General features: G+C 42.0%; 3 protein-coding genes across 22 annotated transcripts in view; 1 reads left to right on the forward strand and 2 right to left on the reverse strand.

Annotated features, from left to right (window-relative positions):
- phc2b (polyhomeotic homolog 2b (Drosophila)) overlaps window positions 1-3,275 on the forward strand; it is a 91,021-nt gene extending 87,746 nt beyond the window's left edge. For 12 of the 13 annotated variants that reach the window (XM_077530973.1, XM_077530974.1, XM_077530977.1 and 9 more), the window contains 4 exons: window positions 577-682; window positions 870-984; window positions 1,277-1,610; window positions 1,817-3,275. In XM_077530973.1, the coding sequence (XP_077387099.1) occupies window positions 577-682; window positions 870-984; window positions 1,277-1,610; window positions 1,817-1,971 (710 nt within the window). In that variant the 3' untranslated portion in view covers window positions 1,972-3,275. The remainder of the gene's footprint in view (window positions 1-576; window positions 683-869; window positions 985-1,276; window positions 1,611-1,816) is intronic. The other variant, XM_077530978.1, reaches the window with a different exon arrangement.
- Window positions 3,276-4,375: 1,100 nt separating this feature from the next.
- The window catches only part of anks1ab (ankyrin repeat and sterile alpha motif domain containing 1Ab), a 38,913-nt gene continuing 23,650 nt past the window's right edge, over window positions 4,376-19,638 (reverse strand). For 2 of the 6 annotated variants that reach the window (XM_077530997.1, XM_077531003.1), the window contains 10 exons: window positions 17,602-17,709; window positions 16,938-17,111; window positions 15,518-15,655; window positions 14,555-14,626; window positions 14,395-14,478; window positions 14,177-14,314; window positions 12,517-12,693; window positions 10,385-10,483; window positions 8,790-8,887; window positions 4,376-4,776 (listed from right to left, as the gene is read on the reverse strand). In XM_077530997.1, coding sequence (XP_077387123.1) covers window positions 4,680-4,776; window positions 8,790-8,887; window positions 10,385-10,483; window positions 12,517-12,693; window positions 14,177-14,314; window positions 14,395-14,478; window positions 14,555-14,626; window positions 15,518-15,655; window positions 16,938-17,111; window positions 17,602-17,709 — 1,185 coding nt within the window. In that variant the 3' untranslated portion in view covers window positions 4,376-4,679. Of the gene's footprint in view, window positions 4,777-5,714; window positions 8,394-8,789; window positions 8,888-10,384; window positions 10,484-12,516; window positions 12,694-14,176; window positions 14,315-14,394; window positions 14,479-14,554; window positions 14,627-15,517; window positions 15,656-16,937; window positions 17,112-17,601; window positions 17,710-19,638 lie in introns of those variants that run through there. The other 4 variants (XM_077530998.1, XM_077531000.1, XM_077531001.1 and 1 more) reach the window with 4 other exon arrangements.
- Window positions 15,831-19,638, reverse strand: part of LOC144024572 (synaptotagmin-2-like) — a 400,108-nt gene continuing 396,300 nt past the window's right edge. For all 3 annotated transcript variants that reach the window (XM_077531009.1, XM_077531012.1, XM_077531011.1), the window contains exon 10: window positions 15,831-15,841. The gene's annotated coding sequence lies outside the window, so the exon portion shown is untranslated. The remainder of the gene's footprint in view (window positions 15,842-19,638) is intronic.

Consider the following 19,638-nt stretch of genomic DNA (forward strand, 5'->3'; position numbering starts at 1 on the left):
AGTAGTCTTTAACACGGTATTCTGATGAATATTGCATTAAGCAGCAAAATCCATCTGTTTTTATCCATCTCAGACAGCTCACCTGTTTTCTGAGTTTGGTCATGTGACGTTCACAAGCTGAGCCGTGATTGGTTGCTGCCTGAGCAACTGTGATGTCATTTTCAGGCGACAGCAAGTGGCAAAATGGCCACCCCTGAAAATGTATGAAATTTCATAAATGCAGTATTAATCAGAATGCCGTTACACTAGGGGTGCCGCATAGAACATATTGTGATTTATTTATTTATTTTTATTTTTTTTACTTGACCACCACTTTTGAAGGAGACATTTTAGCCTGGCCATCACTTGAAATTGACTCATGAGCTTGCAGAGTTGATCAAGTAAGTCCTCAACAGAGGAAATCATTGTGGGGGTGGTTTTCATATAAATTGACAGTGTAGGAAGTGCAGGAGGGCTTTCTCACAGACATTTTTTTTAAAATAGGTAATTCAAGGATGTACTTGGTTAACTTCACATTTGATGTTACCAATAACGCAAAGTAACAGAAGAAGCAATCGTTATCATCTGCTTCAACAGAGAAGGACCAAGAGCCCAAGCTGACGTGTGAATACTGCGGCTGGGTGGACTTCGCATACACGTTCAAGGGGTCTAAGCGCTTCTGCTCCATGGTTTGTGCTAAGAGGCAAGTCAGCATTTCAGTTTTTGACCAAATATCAGTCAGTTGGATATAAGATGTTTTCTATTTGAGGAATGCACGCCACTGAGCAATTTATTTATTTATTATTTTTATTTTTTTTAAATGATTTATAAATCTGTAATCTCTACCAATGCAAATGATCTGTTATTCTTATTTATTTATTTATGTGCAGGTACAATGTGGGTTGCACAGAGCGCATGCGACTGTTCCGTATAAAGAAAGCCAAACAAGCCAATCGCTGGCGTAGGAGAAGTCAGGGCCGCTCAAGTGTCGAAGCAAAGAAGCGGGTATGCAAAACACTCAAGCGAGCCTTGTGTCTTCAGCGTGATGCAATTTTTTTCACAATTCGAAACAGTTTCCGAGTGTCTTAATCACAGGTCTCTGACATTATTCAGTCAAAATGCACAAATGATTTAAAAAAAAAAAACTACTTATACTGCAGTTTACTGGGTCAATTAGTTGTGAAACTATTTTTTTGTGTGTGTGTGTATTACACTGTCCCTTGGTGGCAAGAGGGCCCACCATGGGCCGGGAACGGAATAATAGCATTTCCATTAATTCATTCATCAACCCTCTCAGAAGATGTCCCCGTCGCCACAGCAGACTCAGGGCGGCTCAGTGTCCTCGCCGCATCCCTCCCAGCCCAGCCAGGAGGAGTCCAGCCCGTGTTCGGAGATGTCCAGCTACGAGGAGCCGCCTTCGCCGCTGTCGGCAGCCAGTTCGGGACCCCCGGCGCCTCCCGCCCCGGCCCCGGTCCCCGTCCCCATCCAGCGGCAGCCGAGCAGGGCGTCATCAGAGCCGGAGGCCCTCGCCGGCAGAGATGCCACGGCAGCTTTGTGCCAGCCGTTCTTACCCAATGACCCCACCAAGTGGAACGTGGAGGAAGTGTACGAGTTCATCTGTTCGTTACCAGGTCAGGAAACGCCATTTCATGATGTGTAAAGTCTCCCTTCAGCACTCTATTGCATTTTCTGAGGAGCTGCCTAATTTCTGACAACCCACGACATCAACAACTTTAAATAGAGCTCCTGTTTTGGCTCTTGTTAGATTTTGAAGGTTTGAGTGTATTTTGGTAGTGGTATACAATGTGTGACAACTTTTTTTTTGTCGTCCGCTCAGGCTGTCAAGAGATCGCAGACGAATTCCGCTCCCAAGAGATTGACGGCCAAGCTTTGCTCCTATTGAAGGAGGACCACCTGATGAGCACCATGAACATCAAACTTGGACCGGCTCTCAAGATCTTTGCACGCATCAACATGCTCAAAGACTCATAGCGACGGATGCGTGCGTGCGTCTCTGACCTCACCGTCCCGTCTCCACGAACTCCTGCCCTTGATGGCCGTGTCATCAGCTGACTGAAAAACATACTTTCGTCCCCATATTTGCTTCTATACGGAGAACCGACTGAGATTAGTATTGTCTTTAAGTGTTACTCAAGAGAAAGTTTCTCTCATGTGGATTCAGAAGATGTACAGTTAATCTATATTAATTTGAACATTTTAGAAGATTACTTCAATCCCAGAAGTGGAAAGCCATCAAACATAATGGAAAATACTTTTCAGGAGACCAATTCATATTTAATTTCAATATTTAAAAAAGTATTTTTGTTATTCTTGAGATGGCGAATATGAGGTTTGTTAGTGTAATCATCAAAATTTCAACAATCCCAAATCATGAAATATTTCACTTTGCAGTGAAACTATAACTTTTTTTTTTTTTTTTTTTTTTTTTTTTTTTTTTTTTTTTTAAACACTACTGAACTACAAAAAGTTGTCCTTGATATTCTAATTTATTGATAAGCCTTGGAAATGTGGTTTACTGAAGAATAACAATGAAGGTCTGAGCAAGTCAGTATAGCACTGCCATAACGGTTTTTTTTTTTGTTTGTTTGTTGTTTTAATAAAATTTTGTAAGATGTATTTTGTAGTTTTGTCAGCCTAGGAAATGGCAAAACGAGCAGTTTTGTGTCTGGGAACAAAGATTGTATTAATGATCAAGCAGGAATGTTGCTGCCAAGTGTTCTCTACAAGTTATGTCTGTTTTTCACTAACATGGCACTTAGTCATTTTTTTGTTACCTTCACCTTAAACATAGGAACACGTTTTGTGTAAATAACAGCCAGACTGACTGAAACCGTGCAGTTAACTTATCGTTATTTGAATACAGATATGTTAAATATTTTTTTGAAATATGCAAATGTATATAAAAAAAACACATCTGACTTGTTGTTTTTTTTAATTGTTTTTGTAAATTTTGTCATCTTTGTGTGTGTGTGTGTGTTTAGTGGCCGTGGAGGACTGTACTTGGCCATGCTTTTGTTAAATGCTTGTGTTTAACGGCACCGTTTGGTACGCAGATTTTTGCAGATATAAATGATTTCAATTTCAATTTCTTCCTCTTTAATTGCTCCAACGTACTAATGACAACTTCGTTTTTTAGCAGGAGAAGCCCTGATGTGAGTGAAAGTAGAACTGAATAACAGTACTGTATGGACATTGTTGCAGAAAGGGGGTGCTGTTGTCTCGGGTTGACAAGACTTGCGGTAAGACAAGTTGCATTAAATTATTAGCATACTGAATTTCTTGTATCTTTTTGACAAACGGTTATCCAAAAACTGTGGTTAACTTAAGTAGATAAAATGGTGGTTTGAAACATAAGAATGAACTTTTAAATTTTAGGTGAGACCATAAGTCAGGCACAATAACTGTTGTGATTAACGATCACACAACTGTCCTGATGCTATGTTAAAGCGGAAGTTAAGTGCTTTAATATATTCTTTGTTTCAACCCTGGGCTAAACACGGTATTATTGTCCACTGGTCTGAGGATTAAGATGAATAATCCATCCATAGAGTCTGACATTTTTTGCATCACTGCCCCTGCTGTCGACTGAAATTGACGTCAAAGTGACCACTGGCACGTCACGTGGCCAAAGCCAGAAAATAGATGAGCAGTGATGTTTGCGATTTGAGCTAGTCAGCACTTTGATGTCAGCTTCAGTCAACAGCAGGGGGCAGTGCTGTATATAATGACAGCCTTCAGAAAATGGATGGATTATAATCCTGATGATTTCTTTTAACCGCAAATGCATTATTATTCAGAATGTGATGTTTAGTGGGGACACAGAACATATTACAGAGACATTTTTTGACCTGACTTCTCCTTTAATTGTCAACAAACATGCCAATTTGGCGTTTTGATAAGTGACTGTTATGAAGAAAATGGGTTTCTTCCCGGTGCCAGCCTTTACCATTTAACTCGGGATCATGCTGGGGACGAGTGGGTTGCACCTCGACCTCACAGTTCTGCAGTATTAGCCCTGCGATTGAGTAGCGACGAGTGCTGGGTGTGCGCCACCTCTCACCAAAAGTCAGTTCACCCACAACCGGATTAGTGTGATCAAACTGGGCTCCTAATTCTTTAGGAAACATTCGTATGAGATCATTCCAAATCAACATTGTTGAGACAAAAATGGACAAAAAAAAACAACCGCTGACATCAGACTTGTGGGATGCTTTTGTCATTGTATCATTTAATATCATGAATATAATATTGCTTTTTGAAATGTTGGAAACAGTGTCACATTTTCATTGACAAACCCAAACTGTGGCCACAAACATGGGCAAAGCTTTAATTGCTGGTACAGTCACGCCCCCCCCCCCCCCCCCCCCCCCCCTTTTCAACTTGTTTTCTTGACATTTCCTATGCGTCTCTGACAAACCTGGATCGATTGACATGCTCGTCTATACAGCGCTCCAAACCTATCGCGGTACCTCCATAACAAGGGGAGTCGCACACAGGCCAGGAAGTAGACGTGACCTTTCTAGCTGACCTTTTTGTCAAGACGGAAGCGGTGCTCAAAGTCCTGTTTAGCCGGCCGTGTCGGACAGGTTTACCTTTCGTCTGCGTGTATAGGTAGCGTGAGCAGAGGGTGGGGGGGCGTACGCAGCGAGATCTAAATGTCAGGAGTGGATTTGCTCCATCTACCTCTTCCCCGCTTTAACTCGCACGGGGGGCCCGCCCGCCTGCTCGCTCACCAACTCACAGCTTGGTGTCCGGGAACTTGAACGCCGGGGCGAGCTACACAAGGAGAACACCAAATGTTAACAAACCCAGAAAGACCATGCGCCATGTGTCACCTGCGTCACGCCCGCACAACTTGCTTCATATTGCTGCTGCTGCTGCTGCTCAAGTCAGGCCTGACTAGTAATTTCTTACTTTAAAATTGAACTTGAAATTGACATGGAAAACAGAAGAATTCATAGCAAAAATTCTGAATATATATTGACGAACATAACCATCTTAAAACAGTGGCCTGCATGCCGATGTTTAGACCAGTTGTTCCCAACCACTGCCAAAATGGTCCAATTACACTTTTAAGACCTTGTCAAATGAATTCAGAGATTTGTTTCAAAAGTACATATTTGGAGATAAAACTTGCAAAAGACTGAGAAATGGTGTCAAAATGGGAAGTTGACTTCAGAACAATTAAATGCTGTTCTACACAATGGCAGAAGGTACAATGAAACTGTGTTCATGTTGCCATTTATAAAACAGAATAGGCCTACTAACTTAGTCTGGATTTCACACAACGTAGATTTCTGAATAAACTGAGGCATCATTATTTCTGTATTCTGTACCTTTTTGTAGTTGTCCTGTGAGACTTCTCAATGTCTCAATATTGTTGGGAAATGCTGGATTAGACCTCAGGATTTTTGCGCAAGGCGTATTAAAGAATTTTGGTCAAATGACATTGTGGAAATGTTGGGATGATGTTCCACTTAATTGTTGAGACATAATTTAAGTTCTGGACTGCTACCAACAAAGGTTATCTTCAAAATCTAATCTCAAAGTAAAACATTTGTCGTGTTTAATTTTGAACATTGAAATAATGCATTAAAGTTGAGGTGTAATGGTTTTTAGTCCAGGAAGGCTTGCTTTAGTTAAGTCAGACTCAGCTATAGTGCTGCCTAAAACAGGCTACCATAACAACCAAATCAAATTAGGAACCATTTAGAGCATTTTTAATGATTGTTTATTCTGGTATCGTTCATTAGTGATGTCACAAAACAAAAGCTAAAGAAAAAGCAATGTGAGTTAATACCTTAGATGCTCACTGAGCTGAGGTTTCACATCAATTATGCACAACAATTTTGGTCAATCTCCTACTAGGATTCCCTGTAGAGGCATCATTTCAGTAATTGACAGCCACCAACAGAGTGCACAGATAATTCAAGCCCGACTAGTTTTCCGCTTTAGCGGGCTAAGACAGAAACCCCAAAGTGAAACAGAAAAGAAGGTTTATGAACGACAATTTGGAAGAACAAGAAAACATTTGTAATTGTCAAGCCCATCCATAGTTTGGCCTAAACCAGCAATTTAACACTCTAAAACACTTGCGGTAATATGGACAGATCCTCTACTTGGGTTCATTTGACTCAACCTTCTGTGTTGTTTTGCACGAAACAACACAACCAAAATTGGGTCGTTTCGTTTTGTAAAGAACAACCCAGAAAGTTGAGTCAGTTGAGCCTTTTTTGCCCACATTGGGTCATTTTTGACCAAACTGTTTTTAAAGTGAAATAGGAGCCAAAATGACTTGAAAACTTCTTTTCTGTAGTGACATCCAAAAAGCAAAAGAAAAAACAAAACAATTTAATCCGTTACACGCTCACAAACATAGACCTCGCACAGAAGTATTTTGAATTTTAGTCACTCTTCCACTTTTGGTGGTTCCACCATCGAGGTGTAATGGATTTCAATACTATTGTGCCTTGAGATACCAGTGATCCGACTTCGAATGGACTATTTTTTTGTTTGTTTTGATGACATTTTGGCAGATATAATTGCGAAATATTTTTCAAAAAAAGAGGCTTCAAACTGCTCATTTCCACTCTCAGCTGAAGCTCGAGTCAAAATGGATATAAAACAAAGAGAATTACACGTCTATTTAAAACAACCACATAGCCTCTCTTTCCATAATGCTAACATACAATGGGAAATTCCATAGCCAGCAAGGCTAACAATTAATATCTATGTGGTGCTGTCATTACACTGTACTCAAGTCAACCAGGTGGCCTAGGCTCAAGTGTGACAAAAACTGTTAATTAATTAAAAAAATAATAATAATAAATCTGTCATTAACTGTTTTTACTGCTTAATACATTAATGTATGTATATGCAAAAACGGTGCTGGAAAATCGGAATAGTATCTCAAGGCCCTGTTGTTCTTGAGAGCCACTAGAAGGCCAAATTACTTTGCTGCCTTAGAAATCAAAATTGAAAAGTCAAACAGAAGACATGCTTGATTTGAAGTAAAACCCAGACTGGCGCAAGGCGAACTAAACCACCCTCCCCCCGCCAGTCTAGTAAAATGAAACGTGTCAATAAACGCGCATCCTCGACTTGGGTACCCTGGGAGCCGTATTTGGGTTCAGGTTAGGCTTGAATACGAAGAGGGTTAGCTCTGAACTTCAGGCTGAAATAAATCATTTCACTTTACCATCCTTGTTTTGCAGCCATACGAGCAGGTTGCCGTGGTGACGCACGAGACGGGAGAATATGCGTGACGGCGGGATGAGGATGGACGGACGGTGGGATGGAGGCGACTTGACTGATTGGTGATGTTCAAACGCAGGCAATGGACAGACGGACGGGACGGGACGGGACGGGATGGGAGACGCCACGCACGCACGCAGACAGACTTGGCCCAGCTTGGCACAGGTACCAAAACACACAACAAAACACTGCAATCATGCATCACCAGTGGAAGCTAACAGTCAGAAGACGGTGGCCAGAATGCTGCTGTTTCTACGGTGCCACACAAACAATGCACGGGGTTACATCTTTAACAGTCTGCCAACACGCACGCACACGGACAGTGGCCAGGTGTAGGGGAAAAAAGTGTGTTGACGCCACAACAACAACCTTCAAACAAACAAAATGAAACACGGTGTGTACGTGCATCGTGCTCTCCGCATAGCAAATCCTAAAAAAACAAAACAAAAAACAAATAAATAAAATACATTTGGTTTCTTTTCAAACGCGGCGTGACACACTTGGCGTGCAAGATGTTTAAGCGTGATAATGAGATGCTAAGTTAGGGGGAAACGCGAGCTCGGGCCCTCTTCTATTTTTTTAATTTTTTATTTTATTTTAATATAGTCAAATATAATTGGGGCGTGTTTGGATTCCATTTACAAAACTTGTCTTAAATGGTGTCACAGCCTATCAAAAAAGTATCACAAAACCGACGCCCCGGCCGAGATTTTCAAAGGGATAGTGCCATGTGTCAACACAGTGTTTTTTTTTTTGTTGTTGTTGTTTTTGTTTTGTTTTGTTTCTTTTGTCTCTCGGTGCTACCGTGACGCTGAGAGGCACAGGGCAGTTACAAGGCCAGAGCAGAGACCCCCAACAACCCCCACGTCCCCCTCAGTCTCTCAGTCAAGTGCGTTGGAGAAGCAGCGTGCAGTCATTGGGTGGTGTACTGTTCACGGGTGGGGGGGGGCCATGACATGACATCGGGCTGCCGGCCTCCTCAAAGTGCAGCAAAAGTGTGTTAGTGACCCGTTCAGTCTGGGTTTTTTTTTGTTGTTTTTGTACAAATGCATAGAAAACAAAAACAAAACTGCTCATTGGTTTGGCATCTTGTCCTTCCTCAGTCTCACAGTGGTTGATGCCTGGTAAGACAAGAGAGGCTACACACGGACAAAGAAAAAAAAATCCAAAATTGAAAAAGAAAAATCTTTTTTTTTTTTTTTTTTTTTTTGGCGTAATATACAAATAAGAAACCTCTGGGAGCTATCAAAGGGGTTGGAAATGCAAGGAACGAGCTCAGTCCAAAGGGGGGCATCCTCAGCTGCAGTCGGGGTGGAGGGATCCTTTTTGTAGGAGGCAAAAAAAGAAAAAGGTGGAGGTGCAAGGAGGAGGCAGCCCTGAGGGGTGGCTACACCGTCACAGTGAGAAGGCACGGGGCTCGAACTGTGCGTGGATTGCGAACCGGATGCGGGGGAAGGGTGGCACGGGATGTGGGAGTGGGATTCGGAGGAGGAGAGAGAGGGTGGGGGGGGCCTCAGAATATGGTGGTCTCGTACTTGGTGCTGACGGGCCGCCTGCTGGCGTCGCGCTGCTCCAAGAGCCAGGAGGTGCTGCCCAGCGAGTGCATGTCGGCGTCCATCTCCAGGGGGTCGATCTGCCGAGTGGAGGAGGAGGAGGAGGGAGGAAGAGGGTATTGGGAAGGGGGAGGGAGGTAGGGAGGAAGGGACGAGAGGGATTGCGTGAGACGGGCGTCAGCGGAGGAGGCTCCCGCGTCCCGCGGCTCAATCCACCACATGGATGATTGACGGGCTCCGCGGGCCGCCGCCGCCGTCGTGAGCTAACACCCCGAAACAATAATGTTTCTGTTGACGTTTTATTGTTTTTCAATGACGTTCCGTTGTCTGTTTTATGTTCGATTTTTGCTTTTATGTAGCTGCAGTTGTTTTCAAAGTGCTGAGTTGAGCTGGATGGATGAATGAATCCTTCTTGATGGGCAACGTAGTGAAATAGTGGCTGGAACATCTGACTCACAGTTCTCAGAACCTCGGTTCACCTCAGCCTTCCCGTGCCAAGTTTGCATGTTACCCCTGTAGTTGCGTGGGTTTTCTCCAGGTACTCCAGCTTCCACCCACGTTCTCAAAACATGTTAGGTTCATTGAATACGCTAAATTATTCATAGGTGTAAATGGTAGTTTGTCAATATAGGCCCTGCGATTGGCTGGTGACCAGTCAAGGCTCCAGATCACCCATACGAAAATAGATGGAAGAATATGGGCAATACTTAGAATAATAGTATATTTCCTGCTTTGGGCAACACCATACAAGGCCCATTAGAGAATTTAATCCAGCTTGCCAAAAACAAATAAATCCTCAGAAGAAGTATTATTTGAACAACGTTTAGCTCACAAATTGCCAATTTGTTTTCATGAATGTAATGAAAAACAGAGGTCCAGAAAGTAGACACCCTGCCACAGTTTGGCTTTAGCCTCATGTGCTAGCTAGCTAGCTCCCTAGCTAGCTCCCATGGTGCTCGTTTACCTGCTCGGGAGCTAGTTAGCACCAGGAGTTTAAGCCAAACTGTGGCAGGGTTTTTTACTTTCTGGACCTGAATTTGCCACCTCTGCTGCGGTATAAAGTATATTTAGATTCAAGAACTTTTTTCTTCTCTGAATGGTGATCTAATAACACATGCCTAGAACCGTCACAACAACCGCACCATAGAAAATGGATGGATAGCTAGTTCCTTTTGTAGTTTTTTGGGGGTATGAAGATCGTTCTTTAGCAAAATGTTTTGGGGTTTTTTAAGTCCTTGGGAATCCTGGGGTAACCAGAAACCTGACACACAACAGGACTTATGTCCAAAAAAAAAACACCCCAAGCACACATTCCACAAGTTCCACTCATTCCCCTTCCGGTTGAAAATGAAAGAAAGCATCCACCAAACACAACCGGGAACCCGTTCGTTCTGCTAAACTGCGACACTTGCGCTCACGGCGTCCATGAGGAAAGATGGCGATGGCAGGTGCGAGAGGGAGATGGAATCCGCGGTGGCGGGAAAGGAAGAAGATGTGCGTGGCGGCGGGGGAGGGGGCGCGTGAGCGGGTGTGCGATGGCAGCGGGGGGGTGAGTAGAGGCAAGGAAAGAGAAGGACCTGGACTCCGGGGCTAACGGAGTGCAACGGGAGGAAGGTAGGACGGTGGGTGGTGCACGTGTGACAGTGACAGCAGCGGCATTCGAGCACGGGGGCAGCCTGGGGGGCGGCGGCAGCACCAAGAAAGACAAGAAGACAAGGACATGTTAAAAGACAGACGAGCATTGTGACCACGTGACATGCTTCTATAACTCAGGGGATCGGAAACTTCAAGTCATGTATAGCTTTGGGGAGGGTTTCTGAAAAAGTTGTATAGTTTGGGTGAAGTAATTGCCAAGTAGTGTAAAGTGGGGTACGCACATCACTTGATGATTTTTTTTTTTCCCCTCGAACTTGAGATACACGCGCTACATGGTGGCAGGTGACTACTCACTTCAACAGCAAGTAGGAGTTCCGATGATATCGTTAGTAAATATTAGGGCTGTCAAAATTAAAGCGTTTAATCTGGAGATTACTTTAGTAACTCAGTTTTATGTATTTTATATTGTGGCGTATACTTGAAGCCAAACTTTAGCCACTAGCGCAAAGATGGACAAACACGGACTATAGGTGGTTTTGCTTTCAGTTTTACTTGACGCTTGTTGTAGAAATATCAAGTCATTTGCGCACTTTACAAAGCCAAATTAAAATTAAAACTCCAAGATTTTACTCAAGTAAATATCTGCTACAAGCTTTAAAGCAGAAACAGATGTCGAAAAATGTGATTAATTGAGAAAAATTGTGTGTGATTAATTAGTTAAAAAAAAAAACAATCGCTTGACAACACTAGTAAATATTCATCAAAAACAAGGCATTATGTCTTTACTGAGTTTTTTTTTTTTTTTTTTATAAAATGTAATATTTTGTAGTCTATAATTTTTGAGGCCTGTACTGCAAACACTACGCACTGATTGGCTCTCATTCCGTGTGAGGTCACAATCATGGAGTCTGTTGCTCTTGTGTTAACCACACACATAAACAAAAAGGATTTGCCATTGAGGATATTTATTTAACAGGTTAAAAGTTCACGGTTAAGAATCAGTAAAGATAATTTTTCCATAACATGATCAGTATGTGTGTGCCCCGCTTTACTTCTCACAGCTTTCATCATGGAGTGCCTGACAAATGTGTCCGATCATGCAGAACTCAGCCAAAACAGAATATGTCACCCACCTTATTTTTGGCCACTTTTGTTATTTTTATTTATTTATTTTTTTATTTTTTTAAATTAAGGAGACACATTATGTATTTTCTATACAACTTAATTTCTGCTACCCTATTCTTGGAGCCCTCTGAAATCAGACGGCTTTGAAGTGTCCTCCCCTCATTCCCCTCTACTGCTGGGTGGAGCTAGTGGATTGCGATAAGGCAAGCGGCTACTCATTGGCCAAGGGTGAGAAGGAAAAAGCTAACTTCTGTAAAAATCAATTATAGCATAGTTTGAATTTTCACTCATGGAGGCAGCACTTCACCAAGCCACTGAATTACACTAATTATGTGCAGCTCTGTATTAGTAGTGGTGCATGCATGGCCAAAAACACAAATATGCTGCATATTTTATTATGCACATCTAAAAAAAAAAATGTACAAATCCTACGCTAGCCACTGGAAGACAAAACATGGATTAGGTTTTCACTATTGGAGGCAACACTTAATCGCTTCGTCACAAATCAAAAGCGTGTGCTTACCTTTTTACCCTTGGCATTTTCTGCATAGTCACAATTCAGATCGCTTTGTTTCACTTGCTTGTTTGTGTAATTTCACACCTGATGGGTGGGCAGGCTCTCTCGAGCCCCGAACCATTTGTATACAAGCCATTAAAAAGTCTATTTTCCATAATATGTCCCCGTTAGAACAATAAAAAGGAGCCGGGGGCGGGGCAGCGCTCGGCAGGCCAACTTGGCTGAAAATTGCGATGTGTCAACAGCGTGGGCAACAACTTGACAAACTCAATAGTGACGCAGGAGGATAACTCCAACATATACCAGCTGTTAGATAAATATAATATAAGATATTGAGGAACAGAAAAAAGCTTGTTACTCACTTTTTATGAGTGGGCGCTAGCTACTGTAAGTCAGTTTGCGAGCAATAATCTTTTGTGACCTCCGTTTGAGTTCCGTCAACTCGCTCTTTGTTGATGGGGCGTTACTCACTGCTGATCTCCTCATGCTGCTCCACGCCTGCGAAACGGGCCGGCTGCTCTTGGTCTCGACCACCTCTGACCCCAGGGACGAGTGGGGGATGAAGTGTCTCTGCCTGGACTGCACGGTCATTTGGTAGGCCACCTCAAAGGCCTGGCCTAGAGTTAGGATGATCTCGTACGTCTGCGTCTGTGGAAGGAGATAGATAGTGTATTGCGGATACTGCTTTGAACAAGAAGTTTGTTTGCTTTGATCCCTCGTTCAAATAATTCACCTTTTTATGAGAGCTTTGCCAAGAGTAAGAAAAATAAAAAAGGGAATTTTTGGAAAATGAAGCCAGTTTCACTTAGCATTGTGACATTTGGTTGACATGTCTATCATGAGTAGGCCCACAAAAAAAAAAAAAAAGTCTCAAACACCCAAGTCTGGAAAGACATCTGCCATTTTGGTTTAAAAGATCAATTGTCATGACTAGGGTTATACAAGGGTTATGATTACTGTCGTGTGTCGTGACTAGGGTCATGTAAGGGTTATGTTTACTGTCGTGACTAGTGTCATGCAAGGGTTATGTTTGTTTAATGTCATGACTAGGGTCATGCAAGGTGGTAAATGGGTGAAAATTCTCAGACAAAGTGCCCCCCCCCCACACACACACACCAAAATATGTATTGACTGTAGTTGCAATATCAACATTCACCACTAGATGGCAGACATGGTTTTGTCATGGATTTGGAATGCTAAGCAGGACAAACATTGTATATCAATTGTATTAAACTTTTGAGTGAGTTAATTTTTGTGGGAAAAAAAAATGCACAAAACGATTCTTGCATTCAGCGGTTTCGTCTTTTTTTTTTTTTTGCAAGAGAGCTTTGCACTGGGGGGAAATTCACAGTATGTGGTTATTATATTGTTTGCTTTGTTGTTTTGGTTAAGAGTTCATATTTTACCGATGCACTGAGAAATATATTAGGAAATATGTTAAGAGCACATCTTTTACCTGTATTTAAAAATTGCATTTTTGTTATACATCTGGTTAAGTGCGTGGTCCTATGTGTCCTTAGAGTAGCACTTGGAAAAAAAAATGTGGCCCCATCCGGCGACAGATGTGTGACAGGAAATCCTCCACCCGTTTTTTGTTTTTGTTTTTGTCATTGCATCTCGGTGGAGCGTGACCCAGAGAGCTGATGATAAATTGCAAATACGTTAGTTGTCATCGCTGCACTGCCACTGTATGCGGGTGAAGCAAGACAGCAAATTTTGATGACGTGTCATAAAACTCTCAACTCTTAATAGCGCAAGCCTGAGGTGAAGTTAATTTGAGATTTTGCGACTAATCAAGATGTCTCCGCAGCTGAGCTTCTGTTGTCCATGTAAATGTCAAGCTTATCAGAGAAGACACTTTAATCAAGCCGTTCAACAAGCCAATCAAAGGAAGGAAGGAAGCTACAGGCTTCTTTCACAGTAGGACCTCGGAAATATAAATAATTAAAGCTGCAAGCAGATATAAGTGAGCCCTCGTCCCCACCCCTTAAAATGGCCGCTTTGAACCCAACTGGCAGACTTGATGATTCCTTTACTAAATGGATTTTTGAGCCATTTGATTTTTGTTTCGGTCTGCTCGTGATAGACTTGTCTACCAAATTTCATGTTGTTTGACTTTGCCGGCACCTACCACCTCCACTGTGCTGAAGACATGACAAAAATGGTGGCCGCTTTTCAGGTCCTTGGTGATGTAGGCGAACGTGCACAGGTCGTCCGGGTCCTGGGCTGCACAGGAGATGTTCCGGATCTCGTGCTCTGCGACTATGGTCTGACGGAATAAGATGGAAAGGATTTCGGTAAACACAGCGAATGAGCGATTGGCTTCTCCGGAACGTTCCTCGTTGTTACCTTTGTGGCGGCGTCAATAAACTTGACGCCCCTGTAGGTAATGGAGAGAATAACAACAGGACCCTTTCTGGAATCCTTTGATTTCTGTCATGAAAACAGTATCCTTGTGTAAGAAACGCTTGTGAAAAAAAATACGGTATATGTTTTGAGGAATACTTGCCCTAATTTTAGCACAGGCATCTTGTGTGGACTCGATCCCCCGTAGATCCCTGATTATCATTGAACCTAAGTACTGCCGTTAAAACACATCAGGTCAGACGGTTCCATAGAAGCGATAATTAATATGCAAGAAGATAATGTTCACATTTTTAAAAGTCTTAGTCTGGCAAATAAAAATGCATGTGTCCTGGTGAAAACAATATATTTATTTCGGGGTCCTGAACACAAACCCACTAAACTCGTAGCAACACTTAGAGAGTTAAAAACAAAAAAACACACACACAAAAAAAACTGATCAATACAAAATTATGCTGAAATACTTTACTGTTTACTTTACTTTAATATTAATTGTAGGAGTGACAAATTCAGTATGTAATCAAAGAAAAATTCTATTTTTGTATAATTGATTAGCTATATATTTTTTTATTACTAGGCTTTAGAGAGCTGTGTAATTCTACCGATTCATATTAATTTTATTTATATAATCAATCAAAAAAATACTAGCATAAAACATTGAATTGAATAGATTATTGTTGTCAATTGGTTTTGGGTTTGTGGGCTGGCTTGCTTCACCTTTTGCAAATCTTTTAAGTTACTGTTACGGTCCAATTAATATGAATTATGTTATAAATCAAACTGAAATATGAGTTATTGCCCTACATATTGTGTAACTTCATAAAGAACTTACAGTTTAATATAAAATAATTGTCATTGTACATTAGGCCTATTAGAAATTATTTCCACATGTGCAAATTAACTATATTGTTTTAAAATATATATTTTTTTTTTTAGAAAAGATGTATGGTAAATTTCAATTTCATTTACAGAAAAATGAAATGTAAAATTTGTGATTAATAACCACAACTGTGTTTGTGACATACAATGTTCATGATTGATTGTCGAGTCAATGCGAGTATTGGATGTCATTAGACTTCAGGTGTACCTATTGAAGTGTCCAACTTACAGTTGCCTCGTACCCGCAGGCATCCAGGATGAGCTTCTCAGGCTGGTGGTGCCAAGCGGACACGGTGGCATAGGTAGCAGAGTGGCTCGGCGGCCGCAGGTTCACACGAGATTCTTTGTGCCGCTCGCTGTGTCGGTCCTAAATAGGAAAATAGTGGTTGGCATGTTTGCTTCCTGAGGTTCACGGCCCGAATCTCTGGTCTGGCCTTTTCCAGAGTCTCTGGGTACTCCAAATTTTCCTTGGGCTCCAGCCCACCCTACTGAAGACAAGCGCTCCAGAAAATGTATGTTTGATTTGATCGTAGCACAAATGCAGTAAGATTTTCTGTGCAGCCGCGCACGCGTGACTGTTTGCGTTTTTGTGCGGCGCTTTTTGACCTTTAGCCAACGCTAACATTTGACGGTGGCGGCGGTGGAGTTATTCATAGCGCTTTCACCTGAGGACCGAGCGAGCCGTCACGTAAGAGCTGCGAGAGTTCATGACAGCGGGACCCAGATGTTGGCCGGGCTCACGTGTTAAGTCAACTCGCTAGCGAGGACTCTGTTGACACATGTGACACATCAGTGAGGACGCAACGGACGCATTCACTGGGATGTTGTGCGGCCAGCTTCTTCTTTGCAGCTCTAAAGAATGGCAAAAGAAATTGCAATCTCGTGTATCGTTGCGAAAATATTGATAGCATAATTAATTTGATTTTTCTTACTATTATTTATTTTTTCGTTTATTTCCTTTTTTTTTTTTTTTTTTTGATACAGACCAAGTGTCATTTCAAAGTGGTATCCCATGACAAGATATTACCGTAAATATCTGCAGAAATGTGAGTTTACTCATTTTTGTGTGGTACAGTAAATAAATTAAATTAGCTGCATTCTAATAAGTATACAAAAAAAATTAAAAAGTAAATTTAAAAAAACACAATTTTCCGTGTTGTAGTAGTAGAACAAAGGTAGGTTTCACAAAATGCCGCCGCTACTCTCATCTCTAAACTGGTGCATTACTGCCATCTACTGGTGGTTGTGCATCAGTAAAGTTGTTTCTCAGCTCAAAATTTACAGTTGAGCAGACCTTCCCGCACACATTCCCGTTGGAAAAACGTCATTAACAAGTATATGCGACTATAGCAGCAAATAGTTAAATGGATTTGATTCTTTCTGGCCACTTACAACAGGGTGTGCACACTTGTGCAGCTGCATTATATCAGTGTATTTTTTAATTTTTATTGTATCCCCGAAAAGATATTAAAAAAAAAAATACATTGAGTTGTAGATTATAGTTTACATTATTGGAAAATGTTTTGAAAAGTTTTTTTTTTTTTTTTAAATAACAAAAGCTTGGCATTTGAAGTTGTACAATCCTATCTCAGTGGTTGTAAAACTCTGCAAAGATGCAACTAAAGGACGTAAGCGAAAGAGCAACTCACTACAGAGCGCGGCCGCTCACAATAGGAACGTAGAGAGACGCTACAGTCCTGATCCAGTCCTCCTCGCCGCCGCCGGTCGGCCTCGGCCAGGGGCAGCAACATGTCCATGGAGCGACTGGTGTAGGGGTCCATCTGGCCCAGGGGGCAAGTGGTCTGGGACAGGAGGTCGTGGAACTGAGAGGCAAGAAAAAGGGCGGACAAACAAAACACATCACATGATGATACAATGTTTAGACAGCCGTGTCCCCCTCAGCTTTCCTGATCGCAGTCCAACAGTCATCCTCAACAATTCAACAGGGATTCTTTGAGGGTGACAATGTGAAGTTTCTATTGGCTTTTTGGTCATATATAGTCCTGTTGATGGTAAATGCAAAAACAAATAAAGTTTTTGCATTTCCATGATAAAAAAAAAATAGTTTATAAAAAAAAAGAACGGTACCATGGAAATTACTTTTGAAGACGTTTAAAGTAACTAAAATTGACTGACTTGTAGACTACTTGGGTTTTCAACTGTCCAAAACGCTGCCAAATTCAGTACTAAAGTACTACATTACAATACTTAATATCCAATTTTGAGTGAAATATGTTTTGATTTAGGAAAAATAGCATTCATTTTAACCATGACGAAGAGCATAGAGCGAAGAAGTAGTCTCATGGTCCTCACCATGATAGGAGACAGGCGTCTGGACTTGGAGGGCGCCTCCTCATAGGGTCTCTCGGCCAGAGAAGCGATGATCCGCTTCCTGTGGCCCAGCGGACCCACCCTGATGACCTACAGAGGCAAAGAGCAAAAACAAGGCATTGCGAGCAGCCGTTTCCAAACCAAAACTAATAAAGAGTGGCCTCTAAAATCCACTGAGTCGGCGGGCGCACGCCCCCTTGACTGCCCATCAATAATTCAGCCTCAATCTGTTTTACCATCAGCTTAGAGTACGCTACTGTCTCTTTCCTGGGAACGCTCCATAATTCACGAGGCATCTTTGTGCATCGAGCTTAAATAACACAGTGAGCCCATTTCGCTCGCAAAATAAGAAACACGGTATTGCCGCAAATAGGGGCCATGCCACGAATAGATGTGGACTGGGAGACTAACTGACTGATTGACTAATCCACCAACCGGCTGACTGACGGAAAACCTAGTAAATTAATTGACAAACAGACTGCCTCTAAACTAACAAACTAATTAACTGAAATGACTGTCTCGCTAACTACCTGACTCATTGACTAACACTGAAAACTAAATGACTGACTAGGTAGTTAACTGAATAAAGGCAGGAACTGACAGACTCATTGAAAGCTAACAAATCTACTCGCTGTCTGACTAGCTAGCTAAACGACAGACTGAGTAACGAACTGACTGACAAGCAGCTAATTAAGTAGCTAGCTAACTTACAAATGGCCATATAGGCTATTCTCCCGTGGGCTTAGACGGGAGAAAGTCAACCCAAAAATGGTCGTTACAATATCTTCTATGCACCTTCACTAGTCTAAACACGGCATTCTGATTACTATTGTGTTTGTGGAATGTGAATTCAGCAGCAAAATCGACATGTTTTTATCCATCACAGGGGTCGGCCATTTTGCCACTTGATGTCAACTGAAAATGACATCACAGTTGCTTAGGCAATAACAAATCATGGCTAACCGGTTTTCTGTGTTTGGTCATGTGACAGTCACAAGCTGGATTAACATCTGTATTGTATTGACTGACCACAGTGACCACAGTAACTAAGTGACTGATTGACTGACCAGACTGAGCAATAGACTTTGTGACTGAAAACCAACCAACCGTCTAGCTAACGAACTGACTGAATAATTCACTGATGAGTGACCAACTAACACCCCAGATAAGCGGTACAAAATGGATGGATGAATGGAACCCACCCCGTATGATAGTCGAATCCTCTTTTAGTGTATTTTAAGACGCTCCCCGTCTCAAAGCATGTTCCTCCCTGTTAAACTGTGATTATACTCGTCAGAGGTTGTTAGTTTTATGGAGTCAAAACTCTCTTCTATCGTACAAATTAGCATAATTGCCTATTAGCACACTCGCGTCCGTTATTAACGTTCCGCATACAATTAGCTTTGCCGCGACGAGATCCTCTGCCACAGACATCGTCGTCGCGCGTATCTTTTTTTTTTTTTTTTTTTTTTTTGTCTGAAGCCCTCAATTATTCATCCCGTCTCAGGGAAGAACAGGTCTGGAAGTCTCGCATTCCTACGGGGTTTAGAGGTTGTGTAAATCCTAATAATAAAGCACTTAAGATGGCGTGTGGGAACGTAAAGCGCTTTGTAGGTCACGGCGATGCTTGATTTGCCGTGAGATGCTGCAGAGCATGGCGGCGATGTAAGAAGAGAGAGAGAAAAAAAAGAAAAGATGGGACGCTTAAAGAAAGTCTGCGGAACGTAACCATGGCAACACGCTGGTGTTCTCAACCTCTGCTCAGCTGCAACCACGCTAACTAAAGAAAACACAAGTAGACGCAAACTTCATGATTGTGGCATTTTTGCCACAATGGATGATTGTGACTTCCTTAACAAATTATACTCGATAGAGTCAATTATTTATAATAGCCGCAGCTGAAGTGAGTCGCGAAGCAAAACAGCTTTGGAGGGATTTGAAAAAAGGGCGAAGACGCAATTGCGAGAGAGCAGAATACAGACTGTCCTCAGTTTACCTTCGTGTCATCAAGTCAAGTGT

The sequence above is a fragment of the Festucalex cinctus genome, chromosome 8 (genome assembly GCF_051991245.1).
Source record: "Festucalex cinctus isolate MCC-2025b chromosome 8, RoL_Fcin_1.0, whole genome shotgun sequence".
In the NCBI taxonomy this organism is placed as follows: domain Eukaryota; kingdom Metazoa; phylum Chordata; class Actinopteri; order Syngnathiformes; family Syngnathidae; genus Festucalex; species Festucalex cinctus.